Genomic DNA, 20500 nt, shown 5'->3' with positions numbered 1-20500 from the left:
CACGCGTGAGCCACCCAGGCTGGCTGAGGGAAGGGCCCCCGGAGGCTGGTCCAGAGCCAACCAGGAGGAAGTGTGCCCAGGAGCCCCCACCTGGTCCCACACCCATGTGAGGGAGGGGCAGAGGCAGGATTGGCCGGCACCCTCAGGCACCTTGAATAAAAGGCTGGGCCAGGCGGGCAAGCTGGATCCTTCCAGAGGGTCTGCAGGTGAGTGAGAGGGACGGAGCCTGGAGAGAGCCCTCAAGGCACATCTGCACCCCTGGGAAGCATGGCCACCAGCGTCCTGACCTGCCTCACCGCCCTCCTGCTCTGTCTCTGGTCGCCAAAGGCCTGGTCCCTGGTGCCAAGGCACCTGTCGGTAAGGGTGGATCTGGTGGGTGGTGGGATCCTCAGGGCAGAGCTGGCACAGCCTCCGGCCCTGACCAGCCCCTCTTTCCACAGGCCCCTGTCCCGGAGCTGCAGCCCCAAGGTGAGTGCAGACAGGGCCCCATCCCCCAGAGCAGCCACTGGCCTGCAATACATTACCTGGGGAGGGAGGAAGGGAAGCCAGCTGGGAAAGGAGGGGCAGAGACCCCCTACCTCATACCCCAAATGTCCACACAGTGCTAGGAGTGCAGGCCTAGGGGTCCTCCTGGGCTGGGCAAGTGGACAACCGCAGCCCAAGGCAAGGGAGGGCCAGTCTGCCCACTGGGACCAGCATTGGTCTGCCCTCTGGGTGACCAAGAAGGGTCCTGAGGGGGCTTGGCATGCTCCCCTGAGTTCAGGAGGGTAACTGGCCTGCCCCTGCTCAGTGGTGCTTCTCCACAGGGAGGGACTGTTCTCACATCTGGGCGACTAACTCCAGCGCTCCCAGTGGTGTGTATGTCATCCAGCCTGAAGGAGCCAGCACACCTTTCCAGGTGAGCCCAGTGGAGCTGCCACTGCCACCAGGGGTGTGGTCAGTGAGCACAAGCCACAAAGGCCCTTACCATCTGTGGACACTGCCAGTGTGACCTCAAGCCTCTTGGAGAGATGACCTGGAGCTCTCAGCACCTGGGAGAAACCAGTGACAGTAAGGCCCAAGGTCAGGAGCCTAGTGACCGATGCCAGTGGGGCATCAGTCCCCTCGGGGAGCATCTGTGACAGCACACATATTCAGACAGCACATGTTTGTGTAACACACATTCCCAGAAAAATAGCAGGGTTGCATTTTTCATATTCATTAATGAGTTCAGGGGGTGTGTGGGCACCACCCCCTTCTGAAGGGCAGTGCCAGACCTATCCAAGAGGGGCCAACTAGCATGACCACCCTGCCCCACCAGGTTCTCTGTGACATGCGAGAGGGCGGCTGGACTGTGATTCAGCAGCGTCAGGTGGACACGGAGCAGCCCCTGGACTTCGAGAGATGCTGGCAGGAGTACAAGCAGGGCTTCGGAGCCCTGGAAGGTAGGAAGTTCTGTGCCCTGAGTCCCGGGGGACCGTCACAGCCCTGAGCCCAGCAGGCTGTCCACTCCACAGGTGAACACTGGTTGGGACTGGACCACATAGTGGCTTTGACGACTCAGCCGGGTCGCCAAGCAGAGCTGATGGTAGACTTGGAGAACAGGGACAAGGTCACACTGCAAGCCCACTATGACCACTTCCACATTGGCTCCGAGGCCGATCGCTATCGGCTGCACCTGGGCCAGTACTTTGGGAATGCAGGTAAGTGTGCCAGGGGGGCCCAGGCTGCTCCCACCCTCACCCCTGGGTTTGCTGAGGTTCCCTTGCTGTCTGGGGGCTGACATAGAGTTGCCTTCCCATGGGCAGCTGCAGTGAGAGCAGGCAGGGTGAAAGGCCACTGCCTGCTGCCCACCGGGCACCTGTACACAGGAGACGCCTTCCACGGCTCTGGACAGGTGGACAGCCAGGAGGGTAGTCCCTTCAGCACGCTGGACCGCGACCGTGACGCCTGCGCACCCTGCGTGAAAGACACCCACACCTTTAGCAGCTGCAGCCTGGACCGCATGGGCGCTGGCTGGTGGTATAGCAGCTGTGGCCAGGCCGACCTCAACGGGCCCAAGCCGCAGCACCCCTCTGGCCCCCCGAGCCTGCTCTGGGGCGCCAACTCCCGCACTCAAGTCCTGAGCTCCAGTGTGATGCTTGTGCACACCACCTCCATTCCCTGACCCCACTCCTGGCTCCTTCCCACCCCCCCACCCCCGCGAATGTGTGCACTGGTTCATTAAACAGGCTGTGCTGTCCCCGCATTCTCTTTGCTGGTCCAGTGGACTGGGGGCCCAGGCGTCCAGAACTCCTATCCTGGTTCTCCATCCCTCACCAGGGCCTGGCTCAGTCACAGGCAGACGGGCAGGGTCTGCTGGTAGCTGCAGGTCTGTGGGGCAGCCTGGGAAGGGCAGGAAGGCTTCTCGGAGAGCACTGCCCGAGTGCTGACCTGCTGGAACCTCAGTGCCCACCAGGGTGTTGATACTGGGACTTGGGGTGCAGAACCCACACGTGGGGTCAAGGTCACCTGCATGAGGTCAAGTGGAAAGGCCAGGGAGGTTGGGGAGTGGTGTGGGGGACATTAGGTCCAGGCCTGCCTCCTGGAGTAGTTAAGAAGGGACATGCCCCACCTGTCACAATGCCAGGACCCCATCCATGTGGCTGCCTTCCCCATATAGGAGCCGGAAGTTGGGTGAGGGCTCTCTGGGCTGCAGTCCAGCAGGGGCGGGGTGAGGCTGGGCTCTCAGGGTCTGGGGAGACCTCAGCTGGAGCCAGAGGAAGTAGGGAGGCTCCTGGAAGTTGGGTGCACACTGGGGACTTCTGGAATATGAAGAACCCACAGCAAGGATGGGCTCCTATGTTTGTAGGGGTCTCTGGGCACCGCTCAGGTTTATCAGGGCAGCGGGAGTGGGAGGCAGGGGCCAAGCTCAGCCCCAGGTCTACTGGACACCAGGGACCTCAGACTCCTTCGGCCAGTCACCCTGTGTCACCTGCCCCCGCCCAGAGTGATGAGGACACAGTCAGGGAAGCAAGTCATGTCAGCTATGTGCAAAGGGCAGTGGCAGGGCCCCCGGGGCAAACTGGGGAGCGGGCTGGGCCAGAACCCCCTCCCAGCTCAGCCCAGGAGGCCTACACGTGCCATCCCAAGGGCACAGCGCCCTCCTGCCTGCGGACCCTCCGGCCCAGGGTCGGGGCGGTCCTTGAGTCAGTCGGAGCCCTGAGACCTGCTAGTCACTCACACCCGCTGCCCATGACTGGTTGCGGCGAGCAGCAGCCCCGACACCGCCTCCAGCTTGGGGCACAGCCCTGGAGGGCGGTCCCGAGGGGCCCGCCCAGCCGACAAAACAACCCATTAGAACCAGGCGTCTGAGGGCGGGGCCGAGGCGGGGCCGGGACCTCCGGGGCGGGGCGGGGCTTCCGGCGGAGGCAGCCGATGGCCGCGCTCAAGGCCTCGCTCGCCGCCGCTCGGGTCCGTTCGCTGCCCCTCGGCCGCTGCTTCCGTGCGCCTTGCTCGGCCTCGGCCGCCGCCATGGAGCCGGCGCCGCACTGGCTGGCGGGGCTGCGCTTCGACAACCGGGCGCTGCGCGCGCTGCCCGTGGAGGCGCCGGCGGGCCCCGAGGGCGCGGCCCAGGACCCCGCGCCGCGCGCCGTGCCCGGAGCCTGCTTCACCCGGGCGCGGCCCGTGCCCCTGCGGGCGCCGCGCCTCGTGGCGCTGTCGGAGCCCGCGCTGGCGCTCCTGGGCATGCGCCCGCCGCCGGCCGAGGCCGCCGACGCCGCCGCCCGCGAGGCCGAGGCCGCGCGCTTCTTCAGCGGCAACGCGCTGCTGCCGGGCGCCGAGCCGGCCGCGCACTGCTACTGCGGCCACCAGTTCGGCCACTTCGCGGGGCAGCTGGGCGACGGCGCTGCCATGTACTTGGGAGAGGTGTGCCCGACCGGCGGCGAGCGCTGGGAGCTGCAGCTCAAGGGCGCCGGCCCCACGCCCTTCTCCAGGTGCGCACGGGCTCGGGGACCCCTCGAGCGCTTATGGAGGGGGCTGCCCGCCCCGCAGCGCTTTGCGGGACCGGGATAAGACCTAGGAGTCTGCGCAGGCGCTAGGACGCCGTGGTCGGCAGCTCCCGCCACGAAGTGGACCCGGGGCCGGAGGGCAGAAAGAGCCCCGCCCCGCCGTGTGCCCGGAGGCCGGGTCAGGGCGTCCCCGACTGGCACGCGGGGACCTCTGGCCTGCAGGGCCTCTCCCCCAGCGAAGGCTACCAGGGCCGCCAGCGTTCTGCCCCATGTGGGAGCGCAGCATGGCAGCTCGCCGGGCCACCGGACACAGCTTGCTTTGGGGCCAGGGTGGAACCCGACAGAAGGGACAGCGCCCTCTAGACGCTGCACTCACCCACCCGGAGAGGTGCTCTGGGTTGACATCTGTGTGGTGGGTGAACAGCCAAGAAAATCCACAAAAGTTGGAATTTTAAGGTCAAAGAGACACTTCAGTCCCCATGTCTGGCCACCTACTCCCTGAGCTCATCCCCTGGCACACTGGATGTGTCCTCCCTGCCCCACTTCTGGGGGCAGAAAGCCTCAGAGCTGGCTCTGCTATGCTCCAGCCCCAAGGCCCTCTGAGCTCCTTCCCAGCCCACTGCTGCCCCTTCCTGAGCAGAAGCACCTTTCCCAGGGAGTGAGCTCGGTGTCCGCTTTCATATCTTCAACTTGAGACAATTTAGTTACAAGGGCACACTTTACTTGATTCATGTTCAAATTACCACCTTTAAGTCACTTCTAGACTGCTGTCTTTAAAAAGGGCCATCTGTCTCTAGCCTGCCACCTGTGCGTCCTGGGGTACCAGCTTCCTGCTCAGGACCCCCAGAGAACCATATCTCCTAAGGTCATCCTGCAGCCCACCTCCCCCCACCCCCGGGCTTGCATATACCCTTGTGTGCCTCCCAAGGGTCAGACCTGGAGAGAAATGGCTCCTCTTAACCATCTACCTAAGAGGGGGTCCTGCCTGCCCTGGGCATCCAGCAGGGCTTCTCATGGCCCAGGGACAAGGATCAATTTGGTCAGGTTTCAGATTAGTTTGGCTGAGCCAGCTTCCTGCTCAGCGATGGGAACCCGAGGCCGGCTCAGGTGGCATTCCCACGGCCCAGCAGGGAGGGTTTGCCTGGCCTCTCAGTCAGCAGATGAGGCTGGCCTGCTGGAAGAGGGACAGCACTCTAGCAGAGCCCACAGAGAGACCATGCAGCCGGCCCAAGGACTGCCCTCAGCTGGCTGGTACCCTACCTCCCCCTCCCACAGGTGAGGCGACCAGGCGGAGGTGGCCACGCATGTCCCTTGCCCACACACTGGGGAGCTCACAGGTGCTTCCTGCAAGGTGTGCACTGCGACGCTGCCACTCCTCAGCCCAGGGCTTCCCTGTGTGTCATCTGGCCAGGCCTCCAAGGCTGGGCCACCTGCTTGTGGACTCCAACTTGGTGCAATGACTGGCCAGCTGTCTGCTTGTGTCCAGCCTTTGGTGTAGGACGCAGTGGGTCTCCTGGGCCAGGGCCCCTGCCTGCTGCCACTCAGCCGCCCGTCTTCCCACCCTGGAGATACACAAGGACAGCAGACTTAGTGGGGGACAGTTGTCCCCTCCCCACTTCTCCAGAGAGAGCCCATGGCTACCATGTCTGTGTGTCCTTCACCCATGCCCAGGCGCTTGTGTCCATGTGGCCATGACCCTCAAGCCCTGGTTCCTGGGAGCACCCTACAGGGTCCACCTGCTGCTAGCGCCTGGGGCATTCCCATTTATGCAAAGGCTGTAGGTCTGAGGCCCACCGGGTTCAGACACCAGTCTGGCCTGGGGTGCCAGATGGGCCAGGCCACACACATGCTCCTGGCACTCTGCTTGTGACTCCTAGGGTGCCAGGGCTGGGCTTGCATTATGGCAGCGCACCCCCGCCCTGAGGCCCTCTGTGGCTTGTTCAGGCAGGCTGATGGCAGAAAGGTCCTGCGGTCCAGCATCCGAGAGTTCCTGTGCAGTGAGGCCATGTTCCACCTGGGCGTCCCCACCACGCGGGCTGGTGCCTGCGTCACGTCTGACTCCACAGTCGTGCGGGACATCTTCTATGATGGGAACCCGAAGCCTGAGAAGTGCGCAGTGGTCTTGCGCATCGCCCCCACATTCCTAAGGTAACAGCTGGCTCTTCAGGTGCCTAGCCTCCATTCCCAGGAGGTGACGTGCTTGGCTCCCCCCCGCCCCACCTAAACCACAGCCTTGTGGGTGCTGTGCACTGGGGCAGCTGAGCTGAGCACGGGCTGAAAGGCAGGTTGCACTCGCTTGGGACCACCACCGGGAGTGTGGCTGACACCAGCCCTGGGCATTCCTGGGAGCAGCCTGCCCTTCAAAGCAGACTCAGGGCCATGGCCAGCACAGTGCCCTGCCTGCCTCCCCAGTGATTGGGCTGGTGGCTCCTCTCTTCTGGGCCACTACGCAGAGACCCTGTGGCACCTCCCTGTGACACCATGGCCCTCTGGCGGGTGATAGGTATTGTGTGTAGAGTGGAGAGGCTGGCCTGCGAGCTTACACTACTCCACTGCCTCAATGCCGCAGCACCCCAGCTGACAGCCACTACTGTTGCCTCAGGCCCCCACAGTGGGGGCAGCTCTCAGGTCCTTGTTGCTTCCACGGCCATCTCCCTTTTGGGAGGTGAGTCTGTGTGTCCTTGGGGGCAAGCACAGTCCTGCTGGGAGACTGTGGTCCCAGCCAGAGCTGGGCCACGCCACACCTGTCAGAACTCGGTTCCCCCAGCAGGTTTGGATCTTTTGAGATCTTTAAGCCTGCGGACGCACTCACGGGGCGAGAGGGCCCTAGTGTCGGGAGGAATGACATCCGTGTCCAGATGCTCGACTACGTGATCAGTTCCTTCTACCCTGACATCCACGCAGCCCACGCCAACGACCACCTGGGAAGGAACACCGCCTTCTTCCGGGAGGTGAGCAGGTGCAACCCCACCTGCTGCCCGACAGCTACCAGACGGTCCCTGCCCTGGGGACCTCAGGCTCTTGTCCTCAGGTCTGCACCATAGGACACCGGCCAGCCCAGTAGGCTGGGAGAGCTGCTGGCAGTTCATGTGGGTCAAAAGTGCCCCTTGCTGCCAATAGGCAGTCACTCGGGGGGAGGGGGCAGGGGGCTAGGTGAGGCATGGCTGGGCTTGTAGAAGGCCTGGCACCCAGGAGTATGGCACTGTCCTGTCCAGGTGACACGGCGCACAGCCCACTTGGTGGCTGAATGGCAGTGTGTTGGCTTCTGTCACGGCGTGCTCAACACAGACAACATGAGCATCGTGGGGCTCACCATTGACTATGGGCCCTTCGGCTTCCTAGACAGGTCAGTGCTCCTGCCCATGATGGGGGTGCTTGTGTCCTGGACGTGACAGTGGACCCGTGGTGGGGATGCTGGTCTCTCGGGTGCCCCATGAGCAGGTGAAGGGACGAGGCTGAAAGAGCAGCACAGGGGAGGCCTGGTTGCAGTTGCTCACCTGCCACAGGTATGACCCTGACCACGTGTGTAACACCTCGGACACCGGGGGCCGATATGCATTCCGCAAGCAGCCCGAGGTGTGCAAGTGGAACCTGCAGAAGCTGGCCGAGGCACTGGTGCCCGAGCTGCCACTGGCGGTGGGGGAGGCCGTGCTCACCGAGGAATACGACGCTGAGTTCCACCGGCGCTACCTGCAGAAGATGCGCCAGAAGCTGGGCCTGGTGCAGGTGGAGCTGGAGGAGGACTCGGCACTGGTGAGCAGGCTCCTGGATACCATGCACCTGACTGGTGAGCCTGCGCCCCGCCACAGCTGTGGGTGCTGACTGAGGTGCCAGGGTTTGAGAGGAGTCTCAGAGTCCCCCTGACTGGCCTCTCCACAACAGGGGCTGACTTCACCAACACCTTCTGCCTGCTGAGCACCTTTGTGGCGGGGCCCCCGCCAGAGCAGGCCACCCTCCTGGAGCAGCTGCTGGCACAGTGTGCATCCCTGCAGGAGCTGAAGCGCGCTCTGCAGCCCCAGATGGACCCCCGGTAGGAAGCGTCCAGAAGCAGGGGGATGCTGTGGACTGTGATCTCCCTGGGGAAAGTGTCCTGGTGGGAACGTTGTGTCTGCAGTGGTAATGGTGTCCCAGCTCCAGTCCAGCCCCCATCAGGCGGGTGGTGCTGACAGGCTCAGGAAGGTGTGCCTGAGGGCTTTGAGTCAGAATCGGCAGGCAGGATGAGCAGTGGAAGGGTTTATTTCGGGGGCTCTGCCGCAGGATGTCCACCCTCAGCCCCCCAGCCGGTGACCCACATCTGCCCTCTGCCTGCCTGCAGGCAGCTCTCAATGATGCTGACACTGGCACAGTCCAGCCCGCAGCTGCTAGCCTTGGTGGGCGGCAGAGCCGGCCTGGCTCGGGAGCTGGCGCGCAGGGAGCAGCATGCACGGCTGGAGCAGCTGGACCCAGCCGAGTTTCAGGATGAGAACCGTGCCCGCTGGACTGCGTGGCTGCAGGAATACAGGTAAGGCTGCCCCTGCCAGGGCTGGGGTGTGGAGACTGGCAGCACGCTGACGGCCCGCTTATGCAGCACGCGCCTGGAGAAGGACTTGGGAGGCGCCAGTGACCCCGAGGCGTGGCGGTCAGAGCATGTGCGGGTCATGCACTCCAACAATCCCAAATTCGTGCTGCGCAACTACATCGCCCAGAACGCCATCTCGGCCGCCGAGGAGGGAGACTTCTCAGAGGTAAGTGGGGCCCTCCATAGGCATGCAGGCTGGGCCTCGGTGGCCCTCGCTCACCACCCCCTGCCCTGCAGGTCCGTCGGGTGCTAAAGCTGCTGGAGGCCCCATACACCCCAGAGGAGCCCGTGGGGGCCACCAGCTGGCACACCTACAGCAGCAAGCCCCCACCCTGGGCCGCAGAGCTGTGCGTCACATGATCCTCGTAGCCGCCCGCCCAGCTCAGCGCTGCCTGTCGGAGACCCTGCCGTCTCTCCATGGCGACAGGGGTGTCCAGTCAGGCCTGACCTGCCCCTGTCCGAAGCCGGCCTGGCAGCGCCCCCAGCCCCCTGCGCGGGCCCCACCTGCCCAATAAACCCGCCCGCTGTCATTGCACCCTCAGGCATCCTGGTAGTAGTTGTTGAAGTTGATGCGCAGCAGGAAGTCCTCCAGGTGGGGTTGGTAGCCACGGTTCACCAGCTTTGTCACCACTGCAGGGCGAGTCAGTGGTCAGGGGCGGCGCAGCCCCCATCTGCGCCCCCTCAGATGGGCGGGCAGGGGCCGCCTTACCTTTGAAGAGGAAGTGGGAATAGTACTTGAAGGTGCTATAGGACTGCTGCATGAGGGTGAAGTTGGGGTGCTCGGCCGCGTCCCAGGCCTGGCTGATGAGCTGGCTGCGGAACTTGAGAACCAGGCTGAAGGTGCTGTGGATCAGGTTCATGACGGGGGCAGCCTTCTCCGTCAGCAGACCCCTAGTGGAGCGGGGAAAGAGAAACGACACTCAGCAGGGTAGCCAGTGGCCTGGGGTCCCCACAGCTGTGCCCGGGCCTTACCGGAAGATGGCCTTGTTGAGGTACTCGGCGTGGGCCCGCTGGGCCTCCTCCAGGGTGCCCACAGAGGCCAGCTTATTCCTGAACTCACACCAGGTGACGTGCAGGATCTGGTTGGCAATGTAGCCCTGGGTGACCTTCACGAAGTGCTGCATCTCGTGCTTGAACAGCTGCAGCTGGCGGAGCTGAACGGAGCCTGCAGCCCGGCTCACCAGGGCTGGGGGCGGGGGCACAGGAATGGGGGTAAACAGGGAGGGTACGAGTGCACCTGCTGGGGGGGTGAGCAGGAAGGGTACAAGGCCCACCTGTGCGTTTGAGGTGGCTGCAGACGTCCTTCAGCATCCACATCATGAGCTTCAGCTGCAGCAGGAAGGAGAAGATGCGGCCGTACTTGCTCAGGCAACTCTCACTGATGACTATGTTGAGGGGCCAGTCCACCTGGGGGTGAGGGGGGGTGTAGTCACCATCCGTCCAGCACCTTCCCTCACCAACACCCCACTCCCCAGGATGAGTGCTGACCTTGTACCTAAGCTCTAGGCAACTCAGCACATCGGGGGCGTTGGGGGTGAACACCTCGGGCAGGAACTTGAGGGCAAAGGAGAGGTTGGCGGCAAGCGGGCTGTCCCCGTGGAGGCTGTACTGCAGAGCCTTGCTGAGCACGGAGCCCAGTGCCAGCGGGCTAAGGAGCTCTTCGGGCGTCTGCCCCGACCCCAGCTGTGGGGACGCCCACATGTGAGCACCAGGGTGCTGAGGAGACTCGGGCGTCTGTCCTGAACAAGCCCAGCGCTTACCCCCAGACAGGGCTACCTTCTCAAAGAGCAGGTCACTGAGGGACTGGGCGAACTCGCCGTCCTCCATCAGCAGGAAGTGCCGAAGTGCCTCCAGGTGGGTCTCCAGATGCAGCTCCACAAAGAAGTAGTCCACCGCGGCCTTGTTCACCAGGGAGACACTGTGGGGCGGCAAGGGGCTGCAGCTGGTGTGGACCACGGGGGTGGGGCAGGGTGGGGTGGGGTGGCACTCACTGGGCAGCCAGCGGGGCAGAGATGGAGTGCTTCAGGAGCACGGGCAGCGTCAGCAGCTCGCTCAGCTGCCCCGCCATCTCGTCCGTGGCTGGCTGGGCCCCGTAGTTCATGGGAAAGGAGAAGGAGCGGGGCAGCACGTGGGGCAGGAGGTGGGCAGCTGGAGCCTGAGCTGCAAGAGACAAAAAACATGCTGGCCTCTTGGGGACACCCAGGCCCCCTGCTGCCCATAGTAGTCCATCCACTTACACATGGCCTCATAGCTGTCGGGATACTGCTCCAGGTGGTATCTCGCCGCCAGGGTCTCCAGGGGCATCCTGCCCTCTCCATCCTCCCCAGACTCCGGGCTGCCCTGGACAACCTCACCTGCCTAAAGAGAGGCTGGACTCTAAGCACCCAGGACACGACTTGGTCCTTTCTTGCTCAGGTCAGGGCAGCCAACACGCACACGCCCCTCCCCTGACCCACAGCTTCACCCTCACCTGTGGACTTGAGGGCTGGCTTGGAGAGGGGCGGGCGCTGTCACCACTGCTGGGGCCTGATGGGGCACAAGGGGCAGCAGGAACGGTGTCAGGCTTAGGTGCTTAGGGGCACAGGAGCTAGCTTGGCCGAGGCTCAGGTCCAGCGTGGTAGCCAGGGCCCAAGAGGTAGCCTCCCTACCCCCTTCCCCTGAGCTCCCAGAAGCCATAAGATACACATGCTCCATGCACACACACCACCTGCTGACCTGCTCACCTTCAGAGCTTTGCTCTCCAGAGACACCATCTTCCAGGGCATCAGACCTGGCCAAAGCCCCAGACTGAAGGCTGCCCTCCTCCTTACTGGCCACCTGCACTGGGAACTGGTTCAAGGGCCCTGCTCCCATCTCTGCAGGCAGCTGTGGTTCATGTTCTAGGGAGGGGCTCAGGCAGGGCCCAGACCCCTCAGACTCTGCTTCCTCTGAAAGCACCTCCAACGTTGTATGGAGCCGAAGAGCATGGCCACTCCACCGTGGCCGGGAGGGGGCCACGTCTGAGATGTTCTCCCCAACCCTGATGCTGGCATCAGACACGTGGCCATGAACATTCCACCGTGGCTGGGAGGGGGCCACGTCTGAGACATACTCCCCAACCTTGATGCTGGCATCAGACACGTGACCATGGATGCTCCACCGTGGCCGGGAGGGGGCCACGTCTGAGACGTTCTCCCCAACCTTGATGCTGGCATCAGACACGTGGCCATGAGTGTTCCACCGTGGCCGGGAGGGGGCCACATCTGAGACGTTCCCCCCAACCCTGATGCTGGCATCAGACACGTGGCCATGAGTGTTCCACCGTGGCCGGGAGGGGGCCACGTCTGAGACGTTCTCCCCAACCCTGATGCTGGCATCAGACACGTGACCATGGATGCTCCACCGTGGCCGGGAGGGGGCCACGTCTGAGACATACTCCCCAACCTTGATGCTGGCATCAGACACATGGCCATGGAATGGATTCTGGAGTCCGAGGCCCTCCTCTTCAGAGGCCTCGAGTGAGGGGGTGGACGAGAGTGAGTGAGGCTGAGCCAACAGCACGTCAGAGCTGCAGGCATCCTCCTTTGGGGGAGTTTCCTGCTGCGGCTGTGAGTCTGGGCTGCCCTCTGTGGCCTGGGGGGAGCCCGTAGGAGCCACCACCAGCCTCCATACGGTACTGAAGTCATACTCCTGGACCTGAGGTTGCTGTGTGCAGGCTGCTGGGTGCGCCCCCACTGTGGACAGCAGGTCTGCACCAATGGTCTGCAGTGCCTGCTCCAGCAGAGGGGCCTCCCCATCCACAGGGCCTTCCCCTAAGAGGGGAGCCTCCCCAAGGGGCAGAAAATCTTGAATGGCCAGGCCAGCAGAGAAGGGCTCAGACTGTGATGTGGGAGAGCCCAGGGGCAAGGGAGTTGTAACAGCCCCCCGCCTCTCTGCAGGTGTGGGTTCTGCCAGGTCCTGGTCACTATGGTGAGGGTCTACACCTGGTGGCTCCACAGGCAAGGGCAGGACCTGGAAGATAAATGTCCCCAGGTGGTCTCCTCTCCCCTTCTCTCCCCTCCTCACCTGATGATCTATATCTCGTCCCCAAGGGCCTGGCACTGAGGACAGCAGATAAGCCCCGCTCATACGGTGGTACACACCTGATGACCACCGGTCCCACCAGAACCCCCTGAGCCCTGACCTTGGGGTGCTCTGTTCCTGCCCCAGGTGTACACTCAGCAAATGGGGTCTCATCCAGTGGCTGTAGGCATGGCCCTTCAGATATGTCCTCCAGCAGCTTCTGAAATCAAGGCCAGCAGAAAGGAAGTACTGCTGTGAGGTCCCCACCACCTCAATACAGCATGGGTGCACAGCACACTTGCCTCAGCATACACCTGCCCATGCCCCTCAACCTCCTCCCTGCCAAGGCTGCTCTAAGAAGCCCAGGGTACCAGCCCCCTCCCCCCCACGTCAGGTACCTGCAGGTGGGCCTGGTCGGCCAGCAGGAAGGTACGCCGGGCCTCGCTCAACTTGTGCCTCTGCAGCTTCCACAATGCCTTTTGTTCCCGGCACGCTGCCTCGGCAGACAGCCGCCTGTAGTGCTCCACCAGCGCCTGCCTGGGTCCCAAAGACATAGCTTTAAGCATGTCCCCTGGGCCCAGGAATCAGGACTCACTACCGGCACTATGCACCCCTGCCCCACCCACCACAGCAGGTGGTGAGGTCCTTGCCCTGCAGGACAAACCCTGGGTTGGCACCTCCCTGCCTACAAATGGACACAGTGTGCCCAAAGCACAGGACCGCCTACCTGGCACCTGTGACGCTGGCCTGACACTCTGCCCTGTTATTCTGGTTCTCTTGCCAGCAGGACATGGCGGCAGGCCACCAAAGGCCGGTTTCCTGCCTCATGTGTAGCAGCAGGACATCGTTAGGGAGAGAGCCGGAAGCTGAGCCCAAGTGGGAAGATGCTCAAAATGACTGAGGGAGGGCTGCCTCCTCAAGGTGGAGTGGGCCACACTGATGGGAACGGCATGGCATTTCCAGCCTCCTCCTAGCATGTGAGTGTTCAGCACCAAGTCAAGAAGAACCAATTGCTGCTCTGTTATCACGGTGCTGGTGAAATGTACTGAAATTACCATGAGCTGCCCAAAGAACAGACAGCCCCGTCTTGCAGAAGTACAGCCAGAAGGCTCCTCAGCAGTGAGGCTAACTAAACTTGGCCTCACCTATTTTGGCCATGTTTCAGGCGGGGCCAGTGCCTGGCCTGGGAGAGGGCACCAGGCTGGGCAGAGTCGGTGGAAACCACGGGAGACCCTCCGATAGGGAGACCGGGCCTACAGCGCTAGGCTCGAAGCTCACACTGATGAGCACGCTGCAGGTGGCCGGTGCTTCATCCTGCTGTGCATCGGGGTCAGAACCGACTCAACAACCTGTATCCTGGCCACGATCAGGCATGAAACTCAAGATGACAACAAAAAGACTGAAAAGCTTGACAACTAAATAGAAATTAAGCAATGTAAACAATGAGCCAAAACAAATAAAAGATTAGATTTCCACATGTTTAAAAAAAACATACAAGTACTATGCCTTACACAGAACTGAAAACTGGTTAGGGACCAAACTGGGCACACTGAAGCCGTGAAACGCTTCCAAGGGAAAGCAGGGGCGATGCTATGGCCCCCGCTCTTAGCAGTGGCTAACACAGCTAAAAAGAAAAACACGTTAATAGACCCTCATAAACCTTAAGAGACTCTTATTTATTCAAAGAATTCACTGCCAACTGGGAGAATTCTCTTCGGAAACCATAAATCCATCTAAAATGGACTACAGATCTGAACGGACATTTCACTGAAGAGGACTTTCAAATGGGCCCCAGCTCATGAAGATGCAAACCAAAAGCATCACGGGGAGGGGAGAGCAGTGGGCAGACAGACGGTCGGCCTCTGTCAGCAGCACACAGGAGCCACCAACCATGAAAAGACACATGTAGCCAGCGGCAGGTGTGGCCCTGCCTGGATCCACATGCATGCACTCAGGACAGCTGAGACGAGAGGACGGGGCAGGCGTCCCGAGGGCTCCCAGGCTGGGACCGAGTGCAGACGGACCAACATGGGGCCGGCGCTGAGACCCACCTGGCCCTCCGCTCCAGCTCCTCCTCCAAAGCCTGCAGCCTGCTCTCCCTGTCTCGAAGCTCGCGAGCGTAGCTGAAGTCGTCCTCCGCTTCTTCCTGCCTGGCCGCCAGGCGTCGCTAAACACACAGGAAGCCTGTGAGGCCCAGGTGCCTGAGAGGCCCAGGCCAGTGGGGGGTGGGGGAGGGGTGCGCTCACCTCTTGGTCCCGCACAAACTGCTCCTTCAGCCGCAGGAACTGCTCTCGCTTCTGGGCACCCAGTGCCGCGCGCTCGGCCATCTGCCTTTCTGCAAGGGCAAAGGTTCAGCATGCAGCCCCCGAGCCCGGGCCCCACAGCCAGGCCCAGCTGTCCACTCACCACTCAGGGCACTCAGAACCCTGGACGCTGCCTCTCGGGCATGGACAATCAGTTCCTGTTTGGCAATTTCTGCTCGAAGTTCCTGAGAAAGACCCAGCAAACGGTCACCCTGAGGCCCTGCCCACCTGAGGACCCTGCTCAGAGTCTGAGCAGACAGGTCCTGCCCGTGGTACCCTGGAATGGGGGTGGGGGGTGCTAGGGGACCCTGGGCCCCCCACAGCCCTGCCTTTCCTCCCCCTTGCCTTCTGACAGAACCGCCACTTAGCCAGGACTCCCGCACCCCCTTCCTCCCCTGCTCCCAGAGGGCGCACCTTCTCCTCCTTGCTGATGGAGCTGTAGCGCGCCACCCTCTCCATCCGCCCCACGTACACCGCACACTCCTTCTCCGTCTCCTTCAGCTCCTCCAGGGAGAAGACCACCGAGATTCGAGGCACCGGGATGTCCGACCAGCACAGGTAATGCTGCCAAGGGCAGGGCGTGAGGGCAGGCGGGCCCCCTGCTGCACCGGAGGGGCCCGTTCCCAGCCTGGGGGGCTCCCAGGATGCTCCCACATGCGTGCATGCAGTCACACAAACACGTGCACACAGGCACGCACACTCACACAGATGCCGGGCACTCTCCATGGAGGGGGGGGGGCTCACCCGGGGGCAGCAGAGCTTCAGCAGGTTCACGGTCTTGCCACATACGTACACGTCGTTGGCAACGTGTTTCAGAAACACGGGGACGCAGTCCTCCGCATCCTGGGCTATCAGCACGTAGCCGTGGGTCCAGTAAGACTTATCTAGGGGGGGGCCAACAGGTGGCACGTGGGTGGGGGCTGTGCCTGGAGGTGGGGGCCCCAGCACCGCAACACCCACCCACCTCTGCAGCTGAGGTAGTCCTCGTTGACCTGGATCATGAACTCGCCAAACACGTCCCGGAAGACCCCTCTGTACACCCAGTCGTGGATGAACCTGAAGGCGGGCCGGGGACTGTATGAGCCCATGTGGGGCTCAGCGGGCACAGCCACTGGGACCTCGCCTCTGCAGGCAACCTTCACTTGGGCGCAAACAGCCCCACCCCAGTGCCCCCGGCCCGCCTCACCGCGTGTAGGGCTCGCAGCTGGTCTGTAACAGAGACAGCAGCACCGGGTAGTGCTCGTTGCTACAGTTGTCCAGGGCCTCCTGGTACAGGTACGACAGCAGCTTCACCCCCTGTGGGCGCAAAAGGGCAGGGGAGCGGACAGCTGGGGGGCGCCCACACCTCCCCCACCACACGGCCTGCCCCCTCCACACGCAGCCACTCACGGTCGGGAAGGCAGCCCTGGGCCCACCACTGCTGGTCCCTGGGAGTCCGGTGCCCACACCACAGAGCTCGGCCAGGTACCTGGACCCAAAGGGCTGGGTCAGGTGCTGAGTAGGCAGCCTAGTCCCCAGGCCTGAGCCACTGCAGCCATCTGCTGCCTGCACCACCTGAGCCCATGGTGACAGCAGCGTCCCCAGCCTTTCACCTGAGCTGCCGGCCCAGCTTCTTGAAGAGGAAGCCAATGGTCAGCAGGCTGAGAGAGGGCGGCGTGGAGAGGACACAGGCCCGGTAGTACTGCAGGTACCGTCTCATGCCACTGGTGAACGCCTGTGGACAGGGTCTGAGAGGAGGCCTGCCCTACCCAGGGATGGACGTGACCGGGCTCCTGTCCCCAACCCAGGGGAGGTTCCCGTCCAGTGGGCCAAGGGCATCCCTACTTGCAGTGAGGCATCCCAGGGTCCTGGACCTGGGTGGGGCTCCTGGAGGGAGGTGGGCTCAGGCGGAGACAGTGGCGCCAGCTGGGAGGCCCTTCAGGGGAAGCCCACTCACTAGCCAAGACCCGTGACTGCAGTCCCCGGCCCATCTGCCCCACAACTCCACCCGCTGTGTGGAGCCCACACTGGGACTGCTGGCCCTCATGCCAGGAAGGCCAGCTTGCTCAGGGAAGGCCCACTAGTGCCTCAGTGGGTGCCTGGAGCCCGCCCACCTGCCCTGCACCCACCCCTCACCCCCGCCCAGGCCCCAGTTGCATGGTGGACACCATTAGCTGCCGCCTGTGGGATACGTCACCGCCTTAGTCTCGGTGAGCAGGCTCCAGGGGCAGATACAGGGAGCAGGGCATACCTGAAACACGAGGCCCTTGCTACCCACAGTATCCTGGACGGGCTGTAGCGAGAAATGGCTCAGGCGCAGGTAGTAGGTCCCACACGCAGCCACCTCGGACAGGAGGCTGTGCATGCTCTCCGGTGACGTCCCAGACACATACACGCCCGGCTTCACCATGAAGGCCTGAGCTGGCTGCAGTGAAGAGCAGGGTCAGGGGTCAGGGCAGCTCCCAGTGCTGATGGATGACAGATGCCAACGCGGGCATTTCACGAATTGGAAAGGACTCGTTTAGAGCACCAAGCTAGCTGCCGGAGGTGTACAGAGAAGGCAGGGCACGGCATCAAGGACAGACCATGTGCCTGCGGTGTGGACAGAGGTCATGGATGTGAGCCCCTGCAGGCCAGGGCCAGCGTGAGGAGTAGGGTAGGGGCAGAGCCAGAGCCGGAGGGCGAGGCAGTAGCCAGGTGAGTTTCTCCCAGAAGCCCTAACAGCAGTACACCTCTCTGTTCAGAGGACATTACAAAGGACCAGGCTCAGAGGAAGCAGCCTGGGCCCCCTGCCAGGCCATTCTCTGGACACTGGAGCTGACCCAGTGGGGAGGCGAGCCCTGGCTGGGCTCTTACCTGGCAGAGTGAGAAGGTGGTAGAGGCCACCCCGATGAGAACATTGAGCGTGTCCTTCACCAGCTCACCCTCGTGCAGGAGGACTCGTTGCAGGGGAGGGAGGAGGCTACCGCCCAGCACCTGCAGCCCCGCCTCACAGAGCCGGCAGAACCTGTCAAAGGCTTCCCTTCCCGCCTCTGTCAGATAGGGCTCCTCTCTGTAGCCCGGGGGGCTGCAAGGAAATTGGGGGGGGGACACCTCAGTGCCACACATGAGCCAGAGGGCAAACTGACCTAAAGCTCTACTACCTGGCCAGTGAGGACAGGGTGCCCACCACAGCAACTCTCCTAGCCTCCCCAACAAGGGCCCAGCTCAGGCCCAAGGTCTGGAGCAGCGGAGACAGCCCAGCCCGACTGGAGGAGGTCTTAGACCCTCAGGACAGTGATGGGCAGTGCTAAGAGCAAGCAGGGGCCCATCCTCAGCCCCTTGAGGGGCTGAGACCAGAAAAGGGAACGAGATGCGCTGGCAAGGCTGTAGAGCGGCTGGGACCCTCGCCTGGCAGCCTGCCTCTTCTGCCCCCCCCCCAGCCCCCGGGAGCGGCAGGTGGGATTGAACTGCTGACACAGCAGTCAGCAGTCTGCCACCTGGCCAGCAGTGCCTCCCAGTCATTCAGGGAAGGTCTGGGCCTCTGGGGGCTCCTAACCCATCGCAAGGAGGCCGGGACCCATGCACAGCAGTCCAGGGGAGAGGTGCTCGTACCACCCGATCCTCTCCCAGGATCGCCGCTTGCCGGCTTCATAGGTGAGTGCAGCCTCCCACAAGTCCAGGTCAGGGGTCACACTCGGTTCAGACTGAGAATCAGGAGTCAAGTTAGAGGCCGACTGGAAGCCCTCGTCTTCCGACTGGTCCATATTCTGAGGGACCTGCAGACAGAAGGCAGGGGGAAAGGGGCCTCACACACAAGCACGACCCAGTAGACAAGTACAGCTCCTTTCTCCCTGTGGGAAGGCCCCAGCCACTCCTGACTTCCCCCCAGACCCAAGTCCCCAGGGTCTCCACAGGATCATCCAGGGAGCTAAACACATACATTGTTAAGGCTACTGACTCTGTGTTCCCCTGCTGAGAAATCACACCTTCATCTGTACCAACACTCATAAAACCCTTTGCCCCAGAAACCCATGTTAAGGAAGACAGCTTATAGGAACCGCACTGGACCACAAAACCTGTGTGCACCCAACTGCTCACAGATGGAGAGATAGCCGGCCGGTAAGTGGGGTGACCTGAGCCAGATGTGTGGCCCTGAGACACACAGGGGGTGGTTTGCTGGGGTGTCATGTGGTGTGGGCATGTGCAGCACCAACATACTTTGCGCTCATGAGACGCACAGCCACCCTGTAGGGTAGGGCAGGTAGGACTGGCCCTGTGGTGTCACTCTTGACGGGAGTCAGAGCCTGGCCTTGCTCTCCCAGAGCAGTTGGTACCTTCTAACTGCTGACCTGACTGTCGGGCATTTGGGATGCAGCTGTGCAATCGAGGGGTGAATTTTTTTACTGAAACATAACCCTCATGAGTGGAGAATGACACGTCCTGTTCAGTAACTGGCAACCACTGTTGCCTGCCAAGGGTCTGAGTACTCCCCCCACCCAGCCCAAGGAAGGCCCATGAGGGGCATCTCGGGGTGAGGCCAAGGGTACTGTACTTTAATGGCAAGTCCAGAGAGGTCGGCGCTGTCGGGCACGGGGGGTAGGTCTAGCCGGATGTCCATGTCGAGCGTGCGGCTGCGCACCAGGGCACCAAAGAGGGAGGTCCGGGTGTCTCTGTCAAACTTGTCACCGAGGTCGCTGTAGAAGCACCCCAAGGTGGTCAGGCCGGTGCCAGGAGGGGCCCCCATGAGCTGGAGGGTGTTCTGAAGCATGTCCTGACAACGACGCTCCTCCCTGACCATCAGGGCCTGAGCGTCCATCTCCAGCCGGCTCAGGTCACAGCAGTCATAGCCGTTGTAGGGCACGTTCCTACCGGCATGCCTGTTGTTCAGGAAGTAGTCCCGCTTTCGGGGCAGCACCTGAGGGGGCCCACTCCCAGCCAGCTGAACCAGGAGTTCCAGAGCTGAGGACACTTCCAGGAGCGGGCAGTGTGGAGCTGTGAGGAGCAGCTGGACCAGGTCTTCCAGCCGGTCGGCCTCAGGGCTCAGGCGGGCCACACGCAGGTTGAAAGACAGCATGAGCACCTGGCTCTGCACAGGGGGTTGGGAAGGGCACGGTGGCTGCTTCTGGCTTTCTTCTTGGAAGAGACTGGCCAGCAACACGTTGTAGGCCACTTTCTTGAGGCCCTGCTTGGCTTTCCGGCGATCGGGGCCACGCTGGCCCAGGGGGCCCTTGGCGGCCGGCAGGTGGGCCTCGCACAAGTCATCGAAGAGCTGGACGATGCTGGCCATGGCGGCCCCTCCTCGGCTCCGGGCGTTCGGTGGGCGTGGACACCGCTCGCTCCGCGCTGCACCCCGGGCTCTGAAACACGAGCGGGCTCTGCGACGGGCGCCCAGTGCCGCCGGGGCGGGCCTGCCGCGTGCCCCCACCCTCTCCTTCCTAACCTTGCGGCGCCCACCAACGGCCCGCGTGCGCGCGAGGCACACGGCGTACGTACCCGGCGTTGCCCGCGCTCTCGGGGGACCCGCACTTACGCAGGACCCCCGAGTGAGCGCAGCAGCCCGGGAAGAGAGGCGGGGACGCAGCCACCCAGGTCCTCCGCTAGGAAGGGCCAGCGTTCCCGCGCCGCGCACGTCACTCGCCCGCGACCGGCGACAGCGGAGCCGCCGGAAG

At 62.9% G+C, this 20500-nt stretch overlaps 3 protein-coding genes across 5 annotated transcripts; 2 read left to right on the top strand and 1 right to left on the bottom strand.

The window, feature by feature from the left end:
* The first annotated feature begins 92 nt into the window (after window positions 1-92).
* LOC142451770 (angiopoietin-related protein 5-like) lies at window positions 93-2218 on the top strand. Its single transcript, XM_075553459.1, has 6 exons — window positions 93-357; window positions 441-468; window positions 807-898; window positions 1301-1424; window positions 1497-1682; window positions 1851-2218. The coding sequence occupies exons 1-6, from the start codon at window positions 268-270 to the stop codon at window positions 2144-2146; spliced, it is 816 nt and encodes a 271-aa protein (XP_075409574.1). The 5' UTR covers window positions 93-267; the 3' UTR covers window positions 2147-2218.
* Window positions 2219-3396: 1178 nt separating this feature from the next.
* Window positions 3397-9061, top strand: SELENOO (selenoprotein O). The gene is made up of 9 exons (XM_075553453.1): window positions 3397-3953; window positions 5913-6116; window positions 6739-6919; window positions 7184-7314; window positions 7475-7755; window positions 7851-7998; window positions 8284-8469; window positions 8536-8692; window positions 8764-9061. Exons 1-9 carry the CDS (start codon window positions 3397-3399, stop codon window positions 8893-8895), a joined length of 1977 nt encoding a protein of 658 aa, XP_075409568.1. The 3' UTR covers window positions 8896-9061.
* Window positions 8179-20466, bottom strand: TUBGCP6 (tubulin gamma complex component 6). 3 transcript variants are annotated; one of them, XM_075553448.1, is made up of 26 exons: window positions 20325-20466; window positions 19384-20188; window positions 18444-18607; window positions 17706-17916; window positions 17101-17274; window positions 16463-16584; window positions 16260-16338; window positions 16057-16166; window positions 15835-15926; window positions 15615-15754; window positions 15285-15434; window positions 14974-15055; window positions 14814-14902; window positions 14619-14734; window positions 12966-13104; window positions 12689-12787; window positions 11250-12516; window positions 10997-11052; window positions 10764-10884; window positions 10518-10686; window positions 10303-10444; window positions 10015-10209; window positions 9801-9933; window positions 9499-9712; window positions 9236-9417; window positions 8180-9156 (listed from the first exon to the last, which is right to left on the bottom strand). In XM_075553448.1, the coding sequence occupies exons 2-26, from the start codon at window positions 20116-20118 to the stop codon at window positions 9065-9067; spliced, it is 5073 nt and encodes a 1690-aa protein (XP_075409563.1). In that variant the 5' UTR covers window positions 20119-20188; window positions 20325-20466; the 3' UTR covers window positions 8180-9064. The 3 variants fall into 3 exon arrangements, with proteins under 3 accessions (XP_075409564.1, XP_075409563.1, XP_075409562.1); XM_075553447.1 differs by having other exon boundaries at window positions 12689-12784; window positions 19384-20457; XM_075553449.1 differs by lacking the exon at window positions 12689-12787 and having other exon boundaries at window positions 8179-9156; window positions 19384-20457.
* Window positions 20467-20500: the final 34 nt, after the last annotated feature.

Source organism: Tenrec ecaudatus, chromosome 6 (genome assembly GCF_050624435.1).
Source record: "Tenrec ecaudatus isolate mTenEca1 chromosome 6, mTenEca1.hap1, whole genome shotgun sequence".
Taxonomy (NCBI): Eukaryota; Metazoa; Chordata; class Mammalia; order Afrosoricida; family Tenrecidae; genus Tenrec; species Tenrec ecaudatus.
This window is presented reverse-complemented; position numbering and strand designations above follow the sequence as displayed.